Raw genomic sequence first — 18036 nt, 5'->3', positions numbered from 1 at the left:
AGGACAATTCAACTCAGCTCAGAGGACGGTCGCCAGGTGGGAATCTGAAGCCAGTACGCCCAGAGCTTTTCCTCTGTTTTCCTCTAAAGAAACTTGAAATCTCATTTTATATAAAACCTCCCAATTTAAAAATATTGGGTCAGTTAAAAAAAAAAAAAAAAGAAGAAGAAGTCTGCTCTGCACATGAAACAAAATCCATCAGCCGGGGGCCACCAGGACTCAGCTCTGCAGCCCACACTGTGCCAAGGATTGGCTGTGTTCTAGAGGAACCTAGGCTTCAGAGGCACAGCGGCCCACAGCTTGAATCTGGAGCTGCTTAATTGGTCCTGAACAGCTCAATCAGGGGATACTGAGGCACATGAGGCCTCACATGTCTTACTGATAAAGTGGGAGCCATAACACCAGTCAGCAGAGTTGCCCTAACCTCTGGGACAAGATGCGTAGAAAACACCAAATGCAGAACCACCAGAAGGCTCAAGTAGGGAGCTCGCTCTCTTCTGGTCCCCTCCCTGGTGAGTGCTGAACTCACCCTTGTTCTAGCAGGAAAACCATAGCTGGCAGCAGATGAACTTGAACACCAGCCATGTGTTCGGGAGGTTCCCAAGGCAGAATGAATTTGCCAATTTGCTTGGGCATCAACCGGAAAGGTGAGGGCCTGGGTCATTGTGTAGAAGAAACCCAGCCATGTGCTTGTTTATGCGAGGCGCCCACTCACCCTCTCCCACACCCTGCTGGCAAAATTAAAGCTTCCACGGGAAGACCTCTGAAGGTGCTATGAGCATTGGACAGGAATATGTACCCTGACCCTAGTTTCCATGCCAGACCAGGACCTGCTGTCTGACAGGCAATACAGGAAAAAAGAGGACTGGGGACAGAACTTTACAGAAATCTGGTTGATGGGTATTAAGGAGGGCACTGGAGGTAATGAGCGCTGGCCACTGCGCAGCTGATGAATCACTGTGTTCTATCTCCAATACTAATAATACAGTATATATTAATTAAATCTAATTGAAATATATTTTAAAAAAATAAGGCTTGCTATGAGCCAGGATGGGTGCTAGGATCATCATCATCACCGATACCACTGCCACCACCATGTAAGAACAGCCACCAGCTGTTGAGCACCTGCTCTGTGCCACTGCGATTTTCAGCATTACCTACTCTCTCAATTCCCACAACTGCCCTGGCTCCTGGGAACTTCTCTCTCTCTCTCTCTCTCATTTACTGAGGGAGAAACTGAGGCACAAGGAAGGTGACTCAGGATTGCACAGGCAGACAGAGGCAGAGCTGAGTTTTGAAGCCTGCTCTCCTGGCCTCAGAACCCATACTCTAAACCAGGGCACAACCCTCAGGTCCTGCAACTCTACGAATGCAGGATGAACTCATAACTGTCAAACTACTATGGATGAGCCCCACATGGGGTGGTTTTTGTACCTTATCTCATTGGATCTGGAAAAAAGCCCTGGGAAGGAGAAGAAGCTATGGTTTGGGTGGCATCTGTTAAGTACTGGGCAATGTGCCAGGTGTTTTACCTGGTGTATCAACTATAACCGGATTAGTGAAGAGCAAGCTACATTCTACACATGATAAATCAAGGCTCTTAGCAGGTGAGCAAAGTACCCATGGCTGTGCAGGTAGCGTAAGTAGCCCAAAAAAGTGGCTCAACCCCTAATCTATCTGCTTTGCAATGTGGTGTTTCTCCCATGATGCCATGCTGCCTCCTCTGTGCTGGTAGACCGACCTACTTCCCCTCTCCCTTTCCCTGTCTACCCTTCCTTTCCCTTCTCTTCTCCACTTCCTCATCCTCCTTCCTCTTCCTCTCCCTCTCTCCTCCCTGCTCCCACCCTGAGTTTTCACTCCACCTGAGAAATAACAATTGCAGATGCTAAGGATAGAGTGTCTCTGCACATACTTTCTGCCCCTGTTAATGTATGGCTTTAGATCTTCCACTGCATTAAATGACTCTTTCTCAAGAAATCTGTCTCCCCACACAATTCCAGAATCTGTACATTCTGTTTGCACTCACTGCCCGGAGTTGGATGAAGCTTGGTCTTTAAGAGTCTTTCGTTGCTATGGTTGTTTGCTTTTCCAGGGGCAGTGATGATTCTGCAATGATTTCACTTTCCTTTCAGTGCCCAATGCCCCCCTGAGGAGCTGCCTGTATTTGTGAAATGAATAACTGGTTGAAGAGCTAGAGAATAGTCCCTAGCTACGGAGTGCAGTGATGCTAACAGGCTCATTCACTGATCAAAAGCCTGGTGTCACCATCTTGTCTCCACAGCCAGACACCCAGGCATATAAAAGGGTTTGGGGACTGGTACCTGTTTCTGTTGGAGATGCTGGCCTTGGTTCCATGTCTCTCCTACATCCCATAGACTCAGACCGAGATCCCATGTCAGACTCTGAGAGGGCAAAAAAAAAAAAGGATTGTTAATCTTACATTGGGATGGAAAAAAGGAGATATTCTTCTTGTCAACAAAATGACAATGTGGGAAATCCTCACGGTCCACCGCCAGGTGTCCGAGACAGGGTCTGGGCCGAATCCAGTGGCAGAGGCCTGTACTCTTTGGCCTTTTGTGGAACATCAGCCAACCTCTCAATACCAGAATCATTATTGTCCTTGATACTGAAATGATTCATTGCAAAGGTGATGAAATGTACCCATAAATATTGGTTTTTAGAACACCCTGTGAAAAAGGAGTAAGATTCTCATTTTACTCCAGAGAAAACAGAAATGCATAGAGATGAAATAGTCTATCCCAGAATATGCAGGAGGAAAGTTGATGAACTAGAATTTGAAAAAAAAAAATTTAAAAATCTCCATGCTGGGAATTTGTCTCCATGAGAGCAGAGTGAGCCTATGGGGAGAAGCGGGTATCAGACAAGCCTTTGGGGGCTTCTGCTCCATGCGGCACATGTCTGTGGAAGAAGCTCTTCCTTAATTCTTCACCAGCCAGCAGCTTATTTATCAGAAATTTTGGGGGTGCCTGGGGCTCAATCAGTTAAGCATCTGCCTTTGGCTCAGGTCATGATCCCAGGGTCCTGGGATTGAGTCTCGCATCAGCCTCTCTGCTCATCGGGAAGTCTACTTCTCCCTCTCCCTCTGCCCCTCCTCCACTCATGCACTCTCTCTCTCTCTCTCTCTCTCATAAATAAACTCTTTATTTTAAAAAAGAAATTTTTGATAACTAGGAAGCACTAAACTTGGAGCCAGAGTCTGGGCCCTCTGGTCCCCCACAGGGACCTCTGGGGGCATTTCACCAAACCTCTCCACACCTTATCTTGTCTGCAAAATGACTAAAATGTATCCCCTCAATACCATCCCTCAGTATAGCCTCCTTATAGGGACAGCTAAATGCAAAAAAGAGGTGTATCATCTAGTGAAATCATTAGAATGAGCAAATGGTGGGCACTCTCTGTTTCTTTCTCTCCTGTCCCTCCTGTCCCTCCATCCAGCCTCTCCAGCCCCAGTTTGAGTCAGCCACCCCATGCACCCGGCACAGCTCCCAGCACTGCATATGTGACCCCTGGGCCCACGCCCATGCAGCTCTGGGAGGCAAGCACTCATTCCTGTGCTGCCCATGAGGAGACGGGGCTTGGAGGGTGTGAATGGTGTGCGCAAGGCCATGAGGAGGTGACTCAACCAGAAATCATACACAGTGACTCTGCCCCACACTCTATGCTCCTTCCCATGAGGTCACAAAAACAGGTCACCAGGGTCACCAATCATGTCTCTACAGGGACCCGATATGAGTGAGGGAGGCATCCCGGGAAGAGGAGGGACGTGATGTGGGGCGGGATCTGTCCTCCTCCCACTGGCCCCATGGCCTGTATGGATCTGCTGCTCAGGCTGCCTCCTGAGGCTGGAGCCTCCTACAGGTGAAGGCCATGCCTCACTCGACTCTTTTATCCCATGTCATTCAGACTCATCCCAAATACTTTGCCCTGCCCCAGCTCTGAGTAGGCACTTGGTCAATGCTCAGGAGATTCGGAGGAGGACAAAAGCAGCAGGGAGATCCAAGTGTGGGTTTATCTGCAGCCCCAGCGTGCTCCATGCACCTGCAATAGCACTACCTCCAAGCCGGGCTCATGTGTCCCTTGGCCATGAGACCAGCCCCCTGTGGCTGAGAGCCCTGAAGAAATGCCTCCCTGGTCTGCAGCAGCCTGGGAGCGCCCACCCCAGAGCAAGGGCAGCGAACTTGATCTCACAGGAAGCCCTGCTCCCTTCCCCCATCCTTCCTGGGACTTCGACACTTGTCATGTTTCTTCTGGGGCTTGGTGTCTTATCTGATGAGGGTCAGGCCCATCTATGCCACACAGAGCACTCACTTGGAAAGCAAATCTCTACGATTGTTTCTTTCTGGGAAGCAAAGTGCCCTGTGAACGGGAGGTGGGGCCCAACCGTCTGGTGTAATCAGCATCCTCGCTCCCCCCCTCCGCCCCACATCTCACCTTTCCAGAGATAAACCCGCTGGAAGCTGGTAACGGTGCCCGAAGTTCCTTCCAGGGCTACCGGAACTGCAAGGAGAGATAATTATTTTTACGAGCTTGAATGGGCTTGTTCTCAAAGGGACCTGCTTTGGCCACACTGACCCACCTCTCCCACAGGGGCCGCTCCTGGCCTGAGAACCCCATTTCCTATCAAGGTGCACCCCCACACAGAGAGCGTCGTGGAGCTGTCCTCCGGATCCCCGGTACAAAACCAGAGCTGGTCAGACCCCAGGTGTCTTGTGCAGGGCAACAAAGAGATTTTCTTATGACACAGAACCAGTGAAGGTAATGGGGATTGGCTGAAAGAGAACCAAGCCCATAGAGACTCCAGTACTGTGTCAATTGTCCATGTCATGGATGCCCTCTGAGAATCTCACCACATAGGCAAGCAGGGATCATATTTGGGAGGGTGGGAATACTGTGAACTGTCTTCTGTGGCCCTAGACATTTGATATTCACTCTATGATGGGCAGCTGCCATTATTTGATTCATTATTAGTATTATTCAGTGTTCCTTTCTGCTGAGCTACATCCCCCTGGAATCATCCAGATGAGACTGGCTTTGCACACCATTCCTTGATGGTCAAATTTGCCTCTCTTGGGGCATCTGGGTGGCTCAGCGATTGAGTGTCTGCCTTCGGCTCAGAGCGTGATCCCAGGGTCCTGGGATCCAGTCCCGCATCAGGCTCCCCACAGGGAGCCTGCTTCTCTCTCTGCCTATGTCTCTGCCTCTCTCTGTGTTTCTTTCATGAATAAATAAATAAAATCTTAAAATAAATTTCTAGTATACAGTTCTTTGAAACTTTACCCAATGTGAAAATTCAAGTATCCATTGCCACAAGCAGGATACGGAACTGTTTCATCCCTCCACAGAAACTCTGTGGGAGCCTGCTTCTCCCTCTGCCTATGTCTCTGCTTCTCTCTCTGTATCTCTCATGAATAAATAAAATCTGAAAAAAAAAAAGCCTTCCTCTCTTGCCTCTGCTCAGCCCTAAGATCCTGCCTGTCCCCCTGAGCTATGAAAGGCTGAGGAAAGAGTTCAGAAGACACAGGTTCTGGAGGCAAACATTCCGCTAATGGCAGGAAACGCCTGGCACCCAACCTGAGACCTCAAGAAGTGATGACATGTTGCTCATTATCATCAAGAACCATATATTATTATAGTCAATTGTTATTAAGAGTCATTGCCACTTGCCCAACACTATGATGAGCACCTTCCAGATATTGCTTTACTTCAACCTCACAGATAAGTATTCTTGTCCCTAAATACCAGGTGAAGATCAAAATCCAGAGAAGTCAATGCCAGAATTCAAATCCCACCTGCTTGGCTCTATACCCCATGTTCTCAATCACAATTCTGTCCATCCAAAATGGCAAACTTCTGCAGATGTGCTTCTGTTTAGAGAGGTGTTCAAGGAGGTTTAAAGAGGTTTAAAGAGTGAACGATTTGGAAAACTCAGCTATTAAAGTCATGAGCCCCTGCCCCTCCCAAGATGGCCATGCTCTATGCTAGGGGTGGGGGTGGGAGCCAACAATGTTGAGTTGTGCTTCCATTTGGTTTTGCTTCTAAAATGGGAATACAGAATAATTCTAGAACGTCTCACACTGCCCAATATTGTGATTACACATTTCCCTAAAAGACCTACTCATAATTCTCTCATCACCCACTTCAGAGGGTGGATGTCACTTATAAAAATGAGGGGAAATTAAAACCTATGATATCTGGGAGATCTAGACTTGGATCTCTGACAGTTTGAAACTCAGTCTACACACTCCTGAGGAGCCCATCGTATACTCCTCCAACACCAACACCGAGCAGGGCCATCTGCTCAATCTGCTCTGCTCTGCCATCTTTCTTGACCACATTTTCTTGTGACAAAGGGCAGGCGAGGGGACTTTGGGCCTTGTCTCAAAAGTAATTAGAGAATTTGTTTCTTAAATCTTTTAACACCCAAATTTATGTGGTATACTGACTATGCCACACTATGTGGGATGGATAAATGGATAGATGATAGATAGATAGATAGATAGATAGATAGATAGATAGATAGATATAGATACTTTTGGTAACATAGGTGTAAGTAAAATAAAGTAAAATTTTCAAAATAGTTTAAGCTTTGCATTAGTATTCTTATTTATCCTGTAAAAGGAGGAAAAAATGACATCTTATCTCTACAGTGCTTTATTGCTCTCAAATAGAAGACTAAAATGAAGGACCACTTTACAAAGTAGTTTACCATGAGATACTACTGAGCATTTTGATCATGGGCCCTCAATGAGCCTTCATCCACATCCCCATCGCTATCCCTTCCCAAGAGCAACAATCCCTCAAGGATTTCTCCACCACTCAGTAGTCCTCATTCCTGACTTGGGTGAGTGGGTGAGCCTCTCACACATTGTCTAGAACATCTTGAGGTGGTGTGTCCTGATTTTCATGGAGTAGCAAGGAAACTTAGAGATGCTCTCCATCACCCAGAGAAGAACAGGGGCTCCACACAGGTGCACACAGGTCTAAGGCTGTGTTTGGGTCCAGAATGCACTAAACTGTGGTGGGGATGGAATTTCCTTACCCACTTTTTGTCCACCTTGAGGCAACAGAACCCTGTGGCTTCTAGCCTGGAAAAGGTGAGTCTTCACCTTATCCTTGGCGTTTGCTCATTTTGACACCATTCAATCCAATGGGATTCAGTTCACTTCTGCACTCGAAAAGTTGAGCATCTGGTAGATTCAGAAAGTCACCAACCGATATCTACAGACTGATGTGCAAATGTTTTAAATCGCCACAGAGAAAGTTGTAAGGCCTTGGGAGGCAACTGCCAGGTTTCCACAGGCATGCACAGAGGACATGGGAGTGGAAGGGATGGCACTGTCCTCTCTCTTGTCTTCCCCATTTCCCACCCCATTTCCATATCCACACTCAGCTCCTCCTACTTCTGGAGTTGGTCAAGGGCACTCACTCCTCTCAGAGCCATCCTCCTCCCTGGCATCAACCTCCACATCCAACCAACCTGTTTCCCAAACTGGTCTCAAACATACCCTGTCCGTGGGACCCTCCCTCTTGGCTTATCACAGTCTTTCATTGGTTCCCTAGACTCCTTCCCACCCCCCAGCCACACAGCACCAGGGTATCCTTTCCGAAAGGCAATTCTACCCTCAGTCTTGTGATAGCTACCACACATTTCAGAATTCACTTCTCTGGGACCTCAATCTTGGCAGCATGAGCGACCATGTGTCATCTCCAAGGGGCTTGTCTTTGCAGGCTTCCAGGCTTCTGCATCACTGCCCAGATATCCCCTCTCTGCCTCGAACTCTCACCCTCTTCCAACTGGTTAGCCTCTACTCATTCTTTAAAAATCAGAGTCAGCATCATCTCCTACTAGAAAGCCCCACGAACCCTCTGGCTGGGTTACATGCTCTTCCTCTGGATTTGTAGAGCACTCAACAAACACCTGAATCTTTAATCTCACACTTGACTGTCACTGTCCATTGACTGTACTAGAGCTTTCCAAGGTTGGGAACAGGCTTTGTTCCTCTCTATATCACCCACACCTGACATCATCCCTGCTGCAGAACTGCTGTTCATACATTAATAAACTCGAGGGATGAATGAGGAAAACAATGTAATCAATGATACTCAGAGCCCACCAAGCAAACACAGAGCATTATCTTCCCAAGCACAGGAAGGCTGGCCTTTCCTAATGCAGACTTCCAGCCCTTCACTCCATTCCCCAAAACTTTCCAGGCTCAATTTTGTTGATTGAGACGGGGCGCATAGAACTGGAGCAAACGTGATTCCTCCTCTTCCCTGTGAAGCAATATTTTAGGGGAAAACAGTTTTGACTGTCCAGATATTTGTTCCATTCCTTCCGTGACAGTTGAGTTAGAATATCCCTGTGACACAAACAGGCCTCCACACTCTGACTCATCACCTCTCTCTCCATAATCAAGGCAACAGGGACATATACACATTTAGAAGTTTTGGGGTTTGGCATGGAGCCTTGATTCGGAGGGTTGGTGGGTGTTGTGTGGTCTTGATTTACTTCGGAACACTTCCGTAGAGAGGTCATGTGCTGTGTCTGGGGTGGTTAGTTTGCGTCTACTGCCTAGGAGTGGACAGCATCCCAAACTAGAAAGCCCGGGTTTCAGAGTCCACCTCATATTCCTTTCCCTTCCTAAATAAACTGCATTCCTAAATCCTTGTCTCAGGCTCTGCTTAGTGCAAAACACATGACAACTATTGTAAATAACTATAACAGGGTCATCCTATTTGTAGCTGCCCAATGGATGGTTTGCTCAAAATGCATCTGGTGATGGTGGGCATCCCAGAGACATGGGAAATTTCTCCACCTAGCCCTCAGCACCCTGAGACAATGGCCCTCACTGATACAAAACAGACTCCTATGCTGGCGACAGATGCCAGCTATCAGCCTGAGCCTCACCACTACCCAAAGCATGAAGCCTTTGGGATCCATAATAAACCCAACAGTGTTCTTCCAAGGCCTGTTTTTCCTGTCAAATGTTAAGTCCCTATGGGCATTAAGGGACATTTAATCTGCCTATTTTGCATTCATTTGCACTTCAAGACATTGTCAGAAAGAAGGCATAAGCAGTTCCAGAGCCTTCTAAGCCTTTTCCCTTAGAAATGAGAAGATGGATCCAGCCAGCACCAAATAGTTGAAACACCCAGAGATGCCCATTGGCAATTTGGGAGACACAGATTTTGGGTGGATTCCTCTCTTGGGAGAAGTGTCTAAACAGAAATCCGATGACAGGAAAGAGAAACCTCACAACCATGAAAAGCACTGGGCCTTCCAATTGGATAAAAGGGCCTCCAGGTAATTTGTAGGGTTGGTTGGTTTTGGTTGTATTTGTTTGTTGTGAACTGATATTTGGTTGGCTTAAAAAAAGAGGAGAAATGTACTGAAAGGGCGTTCTGAGTTCCATGAACCTTGGTCAGTCCACTCAGGCAGACAAATGAAACACTACCTTTGAGTTCCTGGTGCACAGAGACCACTCTGCCCACCTGGACCCCAGTGTGGGCCCAGCACCCACATCCAGCAGGCTCTCAGGACGAGTGATGGATGCACGAGCCCAAAAATCCCTCCTCTATAGCTATTCCTGCTCACCTCCACAGCCACACCTGACCTTCCCACTTTCCCTGGGGCTTTCTGTCCTCTTCTCCCCACAGCCCTTTAAAATCCTTGAAATCCTTGAAGTAGAATATGTGGTCTCTGACATGAACTACCCCATGTCTGGAGTAGAGCAAGGGAGGGGTGTCCACTACTGGACTCCTTAACTTGTTAGGACAACACAAGCAGGTAGCACCATGGGGTGGTGTGGGAGACAGCTTCCACCGATGGCTCTGGCCTCTGACACCTAAGGTCTAAGATCCCAGCTATGGCCTTCATGCAAAGGCAGCTCCTTTAGGTAGGACATGCCACAGCTTGGAACTGTGCTCTCGTGGGTAAAACTGTGAGGTAACCAGCTGCCTCGCTCAAGTACCAAAGGACCAGGGTGCTGAGGGGGGTGAAAGTGCTTTGTACAATGCAACATGGGTACTGATGTGCTTCCTGTTTGAATTTAGTGTACTCTGTTGGGCTGCAATATCCTACAAATGGCAAGCGAGTCACTTACACTTTATACATAAATCCTAATTCTCCATTAGCCAGGCCACCTGTTAGACCAGACTCTCAGAGGACCGGTGAGCTGGTCAATGAAAGCAGATACCCAGACTGGAAGTCCTACAAGGTGCCTCTGTGGGATGTGCCATCAAGGAGGCAGGGACTTGAAGTTCAGAAACGGTGCCTTAAACTACAGCCGTAGAGCACGTTAGCGCTTCATTCTCTAATACACAAAAAAGTGGAAACTACATCTGAAACTAATGATGTACTAAATGTTGGGTAATCAAATTTAAATTAAAAAAAAAAGTGAGCCCCCATTTTATAGATGGAGACCCTGAGGCTCAGAGAGGTTAAGTGCTTTGAGCAAGGCCACAGAGCTAGCAGAGAAAAGCAGAGTCTGTCTCCAGGATTTTCAATGCAGGCTATTGCTCCATAATCTCTACTATCTACTGAGAGTGCCCACCTTGTTCCGGGCACCACTCCCAGTGCTTCACCACGCATTCCTCCTTCAATCCTTCTAACCTCCCAAGGAGCCAAAGTCATCATTATCTGCATTTCATAACCAGGAAGGCCAAGGCCCAGAAAGGTCACATAAGGAGTAAGCATTTAAAATGGAATTTGAATCCCAGGGTCTGATTCCAGAATCTGCATTTTCATGAGCATCTAACCAATGGCTAAATGGGAAGGCAGAGGCTGGGACAGAGTTCATTGCTATTGTCCCCAGATCCTTCCTTTGTGCTTCAATCAGCTCTGTGGCCTCCCCTGCAGCTGCCTGAATCCACGGAATCCTCACTTTCTCCCGCTATCAATATCTGTTGTTAGAAAAGGGACTCTATCAGCTACTTACATTTTTTTTTAATTTTTTTTAAATTTATTTATGATAGTCACAGAGAGAGAGAGAGAGAGAGAGAGGCAGAGACACAGGCAGAGGGAGAAGCAGGCTCCATGCACTGGGAGCCCGACGTGGGATTCGATCCCGGGTCTCCAGGATCGCGCCCTGGGCCAAAGGCAGGCGCCAAACCACTGTGCCACCCAGGGATCCCAGCTACTCACATTTTAGTAAGAATTTAAACCATGTTTCTTTCCCAGGGACTCATTATACTTGAGGAGTGACCTATAACTGTGGCACGGAGCTTTTGTGCTCTATTGTTCTCAATTGGAAAGGGTGTCCTGGTCAGTCTGCATCTAAGGCAACTCCCAGTTTGGAACATCATGGATATACCTCAGAGTGCCTAAAATCCCCATCAAGGGGTGCGCTTCTTGTGGAGCCTGGTGGCTCAGTCAGTTAAGCATCTGCCTTCAGCTCAGGTCATGATCCCAGTGACCTGAGATCAAGCCCCACACTAGGCTTCCTGCTTGGTAGGGAGTCTTCTTCCCCCCTGCTCCTACCCTCTTATCATACATGCACTCTCTCTCGCACGTACACATGCTCTATCTCACATAAATAAACAAAATATTTTAAAAAACAAAGCAAAAGGTACCCTTCTTAAAGCTTTGCCCAATACCCTAAAATATACACATACCCACAGGGCATTGAAAGAAACCAAAAACTTCAAAAGTCATTTGGTAATCACTCCTTCTCAGGGAGGCCAGACAAGGACACATTCTTTATTTCTTGGGCACCTACCAAGCACATGCTCCATGTTAAGCAATTTACTCTGGATTTATTGCCCATGAATATATCACACATCTTTCTGCAAACGCTTGTTTGCTCACCCTGGGCTACCTCTCAGAATAATGGATACCATATGTTTACTATCCATCATATAAATAAGCAATTTGATTTTATTTACCCCCAAAAAAACTAAGCCTCATGGAATCCCACCTAATTAGGCAATATATATATATATATTTTTTTGTCCAGGCTTTGGTAAATATTCATTCCACAGATATTATGTATATTCTCTATGCCAGGTTTCATGCTGGATGGTGTAAAGCTAGAAATTCTAAATATACGGTCTAGTTCTTAAAAATAACAAAAGACAATGACAAATTTTTAAAAACGATAATAATGTTACCTAACAGTAATTCTATGTGTCAGACCCCCTACGAAGTTCGTCTCAGACCTATTATCTGTAAGTGCCAATATCAAGAAGCAGGTAAGAACGTCAGCTTTGGAATCATACTATCTGGTTTCCAGTCCCAGGCTTTCTACTTAGAAGCTCTGAGCCCTTGAGAAGACTTTATCCATGTACCTCAGTGTCTTCAGCTGTAAAATGGGGAGAATTAATAACAGTGCCTCCCTCCAAGGAAGCATTGTGGCCAGGCGGGTTGGGGGGGGCAGTATGTGAGTTAGCAGCGGCCGGGGGGCCTCAGGGTAGTGGGTGGCTCATAGCCGGTGTGGTGGGGAACACAGCTATGATACTTTCCACTATCTCCTCCCACCTCACCACAGTCCTGGGAGACAGGTCCTCCCACTAAGCCATTTTGTAGACAAGCAATTAGGCCTGAAGATATTTCCTGACCTGCTCCAGATCACACTAATGGTGTCCAAAATGGGGATTCAACACCACAGGCAAACTACCAGCTGGCAGGTAAGAGCAGCAGGCAGGCAAAGGCACGCTCTCAGGGCAGTGCCCTCCACACCGCCCAACAGAGGAATTTTCAGGAATTCCTGTGAAGTTTTTCACTGGAGGAAGCACTGAACTCTGCAGGGTAGTCAGGGAGGGCCCCTTGGAGGTGACATTGAGCTCTCTGCCATTACAAACCTGAGAGTTGCCTTACACTGAGAAGCAGGCCCTGCAAACTTCTAGTGGCTTCCAGCTCTTGAAGGACCAACGTCTCCGAGAGATGGAAGCCTTCAAGGGCTCTTTGAACTTCCCTTAGTCCTCTTCTGTGTCCTGTCAGGCTGCCACCTGCAATGCTTTCACCCCTCCCAAAGCAGAGGGTGGGTTGGAGCCACATGCTGGCAGAAAAACAGAGAGGAGGTGAGACGGAGCCGGGCTTCGGCCAGCCTCACAGAGGAACCGGGAGTCAGGGATCTCCTGGGCCCTGTTCTCACCATAAACTCTGACGTTTCAGGTTGGAAGGTGGAAGAAAACTTCCAGGTCACCTAGCTGATGCTTCTCAAACTTCCCAAACTCAGCAGACACAGCACTACCCAGACAGCTGGCTAGGACAGATTCCTGGGGCCACCTTGGGTGTCTGGGGTGGAACCCGAGAATCTGTATTTCTAATGAGCTTCCGGTGATGCTGAACCCGCCGGTCCTGACCACACTAAGTCGTGCTGGTGTGGTCGGTCCCCAGCTCAGGACTCTTCCCCCGTGGAGCCCTGATGCAAGGGCAGGGCTGGAAGAGGCAGAGAGGAGATGTGACGGGCCACTGTGGGGCCTCAGGCACTGACGCCCATCCCTATAAAACGAGGGGGTAGGCAGATGATCTCGGGGTGACTTCTAGATCGAATGCACATAAGTTTGTGGGAAATGTTGGAAGAGCTTCTGAAAGGAGGAGGAGGAGGATGGAGTAAGCTGAATAGTTATTTGCATCAACGGACCCTACGTGGTGGGGCTCACAGCCTCTTGCACCCCTATAATTAGGACGGGCAATGCAGCTGGTATCATCAGCAACAGCCTACCTGCCCGGCTGCGAGCTCCCTCCAGCCTTGGGAGAGCTGCTGAGAAGCTCTGGTTGGGTTTTATGTAGCACCTTTGATACCATTATTTTTTTCAGAAGTATAACCTTCTCAGGGTACAAAGGGGGTTCACAGGAGAAGACCCCACTGGTGAGGAAAATTCATTGTTTTTTTGCATTTAAATTCAATTAGCCAACATACAGTACATCATTAGTTTCAGATGTAATTTTCAAGAACCCTTCGGTTGCATAGAACACCCAGGGCTCACCATTTTGAAAGAAGTTAGGCGGCAGGCAGAGACTTACCCCTGAACTCCTGGCCTCCCAGACGCAACGTCGCCTGGCGGCTCCCCCGGTCATATGTCACACCAGGACAGGTGGCATTAGCCTGGGCTTCAGTGGGGTCCCTCCAGTCTTTGACATGGCAAAGTAGGACATCGGGGGAGCTCAGCAACCCACAGATGATGGGCCCTGCAGAGTCACGAGAGGGAAGAGAGGGTGATGTGATGAAGAACAAGTAGGGCCCTTCTAGGGACCCACGTGGGTGCCCCGAGGGGCTTGGAGGGTGGGAACAGGTAACAACCCCTCGGGAGCACACAGGGACAGAGCCTGGAACTCAGGAGCTTGGTTTTCAGTTGGGTTCCTCTTGCCTGATAGCCCTGCACGTGTCATAGTGGCCAATTTGCAAAGGGAAGGCCACCCCCTTGCCTGCCCTGTTGAACCTCCTGCATTAAAGCTCTTCTTGATGGGTCACCAGCCATGACATCTTCAACAGCACCTGGGGTCTTAGTGTCAGAATCCTCTGGCCTCACTCTCTATCCACTACCCCACAGAGGGATCTTTTTGAGGCTTCTAGCAAATAAACAGCAGCTTCTCTCTCTCTCTCTCTCTCTCTCTCTCTCCCCTTTCTCATGCACACATGTACATGCACACCAACTTTGAAGGGGCTCAGAAAGGAGTACTCAGATTCCAAGTAAGGCTCTGTGAAAAACCACAAGCTCCGCAGCAATGGCCCAAGCTTCCCTATTAAGAAGTGAGCTCCTTGTCTCTGGATGCATTCAAGCAGAGGCTGTGGGACCACCTGCCCCCCCACCCCTCGCCAGGCCTGGGATGTGCAGAGAGAAATCTATAACTAGGGGAGGCACTAGACTATTTGTCTTGAATACATATCCTAAGTTTGGATACATGTCCCAACTGTTAAAAAGCTGCCTTGAAGTTATAACTTTGCTTGGTGTCAGGAAGACCCGTCCTGAGCTTACGGCACCCAGCAGTGGTTTCAGGGAGGGAAGGCAGGTAACTCAGATGCTTCAGGGTCTGTAACGTGCCAGTCACTATGGTAAGTGCTTGAAGTATGTTAATCCCCTTGCAGATATTATTATTTCTGTTTTACTAGTGGAGAAACGGATTCTCAGATAAGTTAATTACCCAAATTTACTGAGATCTAGAAATTAGGTCATTTATATAAGGTCGATAAATAATCCCATTACGTAGTATTGTAGATTCCCCGGAATCTGAACACCACTAAGTAGTATTTTTACTCAGATTTTCCATTTTGATAAATAATCTCATTCGGTAGTATAGTTGTTCAGATTCTCCAGAAAAAAATAGGAAATCTGCCACCCATAACCCCTTCCCTTCTTTATCCTAATTTGTGCCCACGCCCAGAGAGAGTTTCTTTTTTTTTTTTTTTTTAAGATTTTATTTATTCATGAGAGACACAGATGGAGAGAGAGGCAGAGACACAAGCAGAGGGAGAAGCAGGCTCCATGCAGGGAGCCCGACGTGGGACTCGATCCCGGGACCCCAGGATCACTCCCTGGGTTGAAAGCAGCATAAACCACTGCGCCACAAGGGCTCCCCCATAGAGAGAGTTTCAAACTCATCTCTCACCAATATTTCCCCAAAGTAGATGACTCAGATGTCTGGCTTATAAATCTGACATTTTGTCCTTCTCCCTCCCACTGGCCACTTTTAACCTCCAGGTGATAAAATATATATATATTAACAGCAGCAGCAGCAGCAGCAGCAGCAGCATCTCTGTAAAAAGTGACCTTACAGATCCTCTGATTGCTGGTTCTCAAACCAGCAGCTTGGACTGATTCGATCAACAACACGGGGAGGGCTTTAAAAATGCTCGCTCCTCGGCACCGACCATGGAGCTTCTGACTCAGTGGGTCATAGGGATAGAGGGTGGTGACATGCGGGAGTTGGCCTTTATCAACAGCACCACAGTCCTGGTGCACACAGCTGGATTCCAGATTCCCCGACCTGGTGAGACCACTTCGTTTCATAATAAGGAAGCAGAAAAGGAGAAAGGCTTTCCTAGCTGAGATGGGAGGAGTGGCCAGCAGGCAGCGAGGGCCTGGTGGGGGGGGGGGCTACCCCCTGCCCCCTACCCGGCTGAGCCTCAGCACCAGAGTAGCAGGGGCACCCGCTGAGAGCCCAGGGGAAGCCTGCCAGCCTCGGTCACACTCCCAGGGGCCGAGGGGCCACCCAAGTCCCTCTGAACCTCACGAAAATGTAGGTCCAGGAGCCTCCAGAAGTGTCCTTAATAATCAGTAGAGACAAAGCCACTTAGGAGTTGAAGGTTGGTGAAGGCAGAGCAGGGAGGGGAAGGGAGGGGGGAATCTGCCAGAAAGTTAAATGACTTTCCAGACCCTGGTAAAAAGACCGAGCAGGAGTCTGTTCCTGGTCATTGGCGGATCCGGCCAAAGCTTGCTGATTCCAAGCCCCGGCTCTGCCCACCAGACAAGCCTGGGAAAAACATCTGCCTGGTGTTTTAGGTGCGTCTCCAAGAGACCTCCAGTTTGTGAGGTGGTCGGTCAGCGCAACATAATTCACGGGTCGCAGGTTACACTTGGAGGGAAACGCCAGCGAGCTGCTAGCCAGGCACGTCATGGAAAGAAAAGGGATTTCGTGGGCTCCCCGTGTTCCATGGAACAAAATAATTCTTCCATATATGATTTTAAGGAAAATGAAATCAACCTTCCAGCTTGAAAAACCATATGGTTTGGTGAGTAATAGAGCACTTGGGGGGATTGTGGTGGCCTCACAAAAGGCATCCTGGATCCGAACCACCGCATTTCACACACGTATGTGTGTTTACATGGATGTGCATGGGTACGTGTGTGTATATCTCTATATATACGTATTTTTTCACCTATCTAAACACTAGCATCGATGCACAACATATAATCACAAGGCGCGAAATCTAAAAGGAATTTTAGGATTCAGCTCAGTCCTGGAGGGCACGTGATGTGATGAGCACGGGGTGTTATATGCAACTGATAAATTATTGAGCTCTACATCTGAAACTAATGATGTACTCTAAGTTGGCTAAATGAATTTAAATAAATAAAGAAAAAAGAAAAAAGCAAGAGATGCTGGGGTGGCTCAGCCATTGAGCGCCTGCCTTCAGCTCAGGTTGTGATCCTGGAGTCCCAGGATCAAGTCCCACATGGGGCTCCTTGCAAGGAGCCTGCCTCTCCCTCTGCCTTGTGTCTCTGCCTCTCTCTCTCTTTCTGTCTCTCTCTCTCTCTCTCTCTGTGTCTCTCTTGAATAAATAAATAAAATATTTAAATAAATAAATAAAATAAATACACAGGAATTAACTCAGTCCAGTGCAGACTCCTGCCCCACCCCTCCAACAAACACACTCTCTTGCAGCCCCACCCCCCTTTCAGTAAACACCTTGTTTGTGCTCTGAGCAGCATTCAAATCTATTGACAAACTTCCTTCCTCTTTCCACGATGGACCTCCCTCGCCTCCTCGGCTCCTTCCAGCTGCCGGGCCGCTCGTTCGCTAGTTTTCCGTCTTCTTCGAAAGTCCTCCCCGTTATGTAGGTGCTCACCAGGGATCGCCTGCTTCCCCCTACCTTCTCACCCTGAACCCTCTTCCCAGGAAATCCCACCCAGACCCGCAGCCCTGATACCACCTGAACACCAGGAATTCATGCATTTCTATCTCCCGCCCGGACCCCGCCTCTGAGCTCTAGACCTTGGTACCCAAAAGCTTAATCCACATCTTGTGAATGTCTTAAAGGCACTGCACGCTTAGCACACCGTAAATGGGCCCATGACTGTCCCAAATCCTCCTCTCCCATCACCAAATTTGACATCTGGTATCTTCCGTTATTTGCCACACAGGCAAGCTGTCCAACCAGGTGAACAAGTAGATCACCAAGAATGGTCTTGGACACCTCCTCCTTCTCCGCTCCTCATATCTATGGAGTCCTGTGGGTTTTGTCGGCTAAGGATACCTTGAATCTGACCCTTCATCTCCATTTCTACCACTGTCACCCTGCCCACGCTACCCACCCCCTCACCTGGACTGTGGGCGTAGCTCCTAACTGAACC

At 48.2% G+C, this 18036-nt stretch overlaps 1 protein-coding gene across 3 annotated transcripts in view; it reads right to left on the bottom strand.

Moving 5' to 3' along the window:
• Positions 1–18036, bottom strand: part of TG (thyroglobulin) — a 249203-nt gene that overhangs the window by 161488 nt on the left and 69679 nt on the right. For all 3 annotated transcript variants that reach the window (XM_025450469.3, XM_049092761.1, XM_049092762.1), the window contains 3 exons: positions 13988–14152; positions 4453–4518; positions 2322–2402 (listed from right to left, as the gene is read on the bottom strand). In XM_025450469.3, coding sequence (XP_025306254.3) covers positions 2322–2402; positions 4453–4518; positions 13988–14152 — 312 coding nt within the window. The remainder of the gene's footprint in view (positions 1–2321; positions 2403–4452; positions 4519–13987; positions 14153–18036) is intronic.

Source organism: Canis lupus, chromosome 13 (genome assembly GCF_003254725.2).
Source record: "Canis lupus dingo isolate Sandy chromosome 13, ASM325472v2, whole genome shotgun sequence".
Classification (NCBI taxonomy): Eukaryota; Metazoa; Chordata; class Mammalia; order Carnivora; family Canidae; genus Canis; species Canis lupus.
Note: the sequence above shows the minus strand (reverse complement) of the source record. Positions and strands in the feature narration are given on the sequence as shown.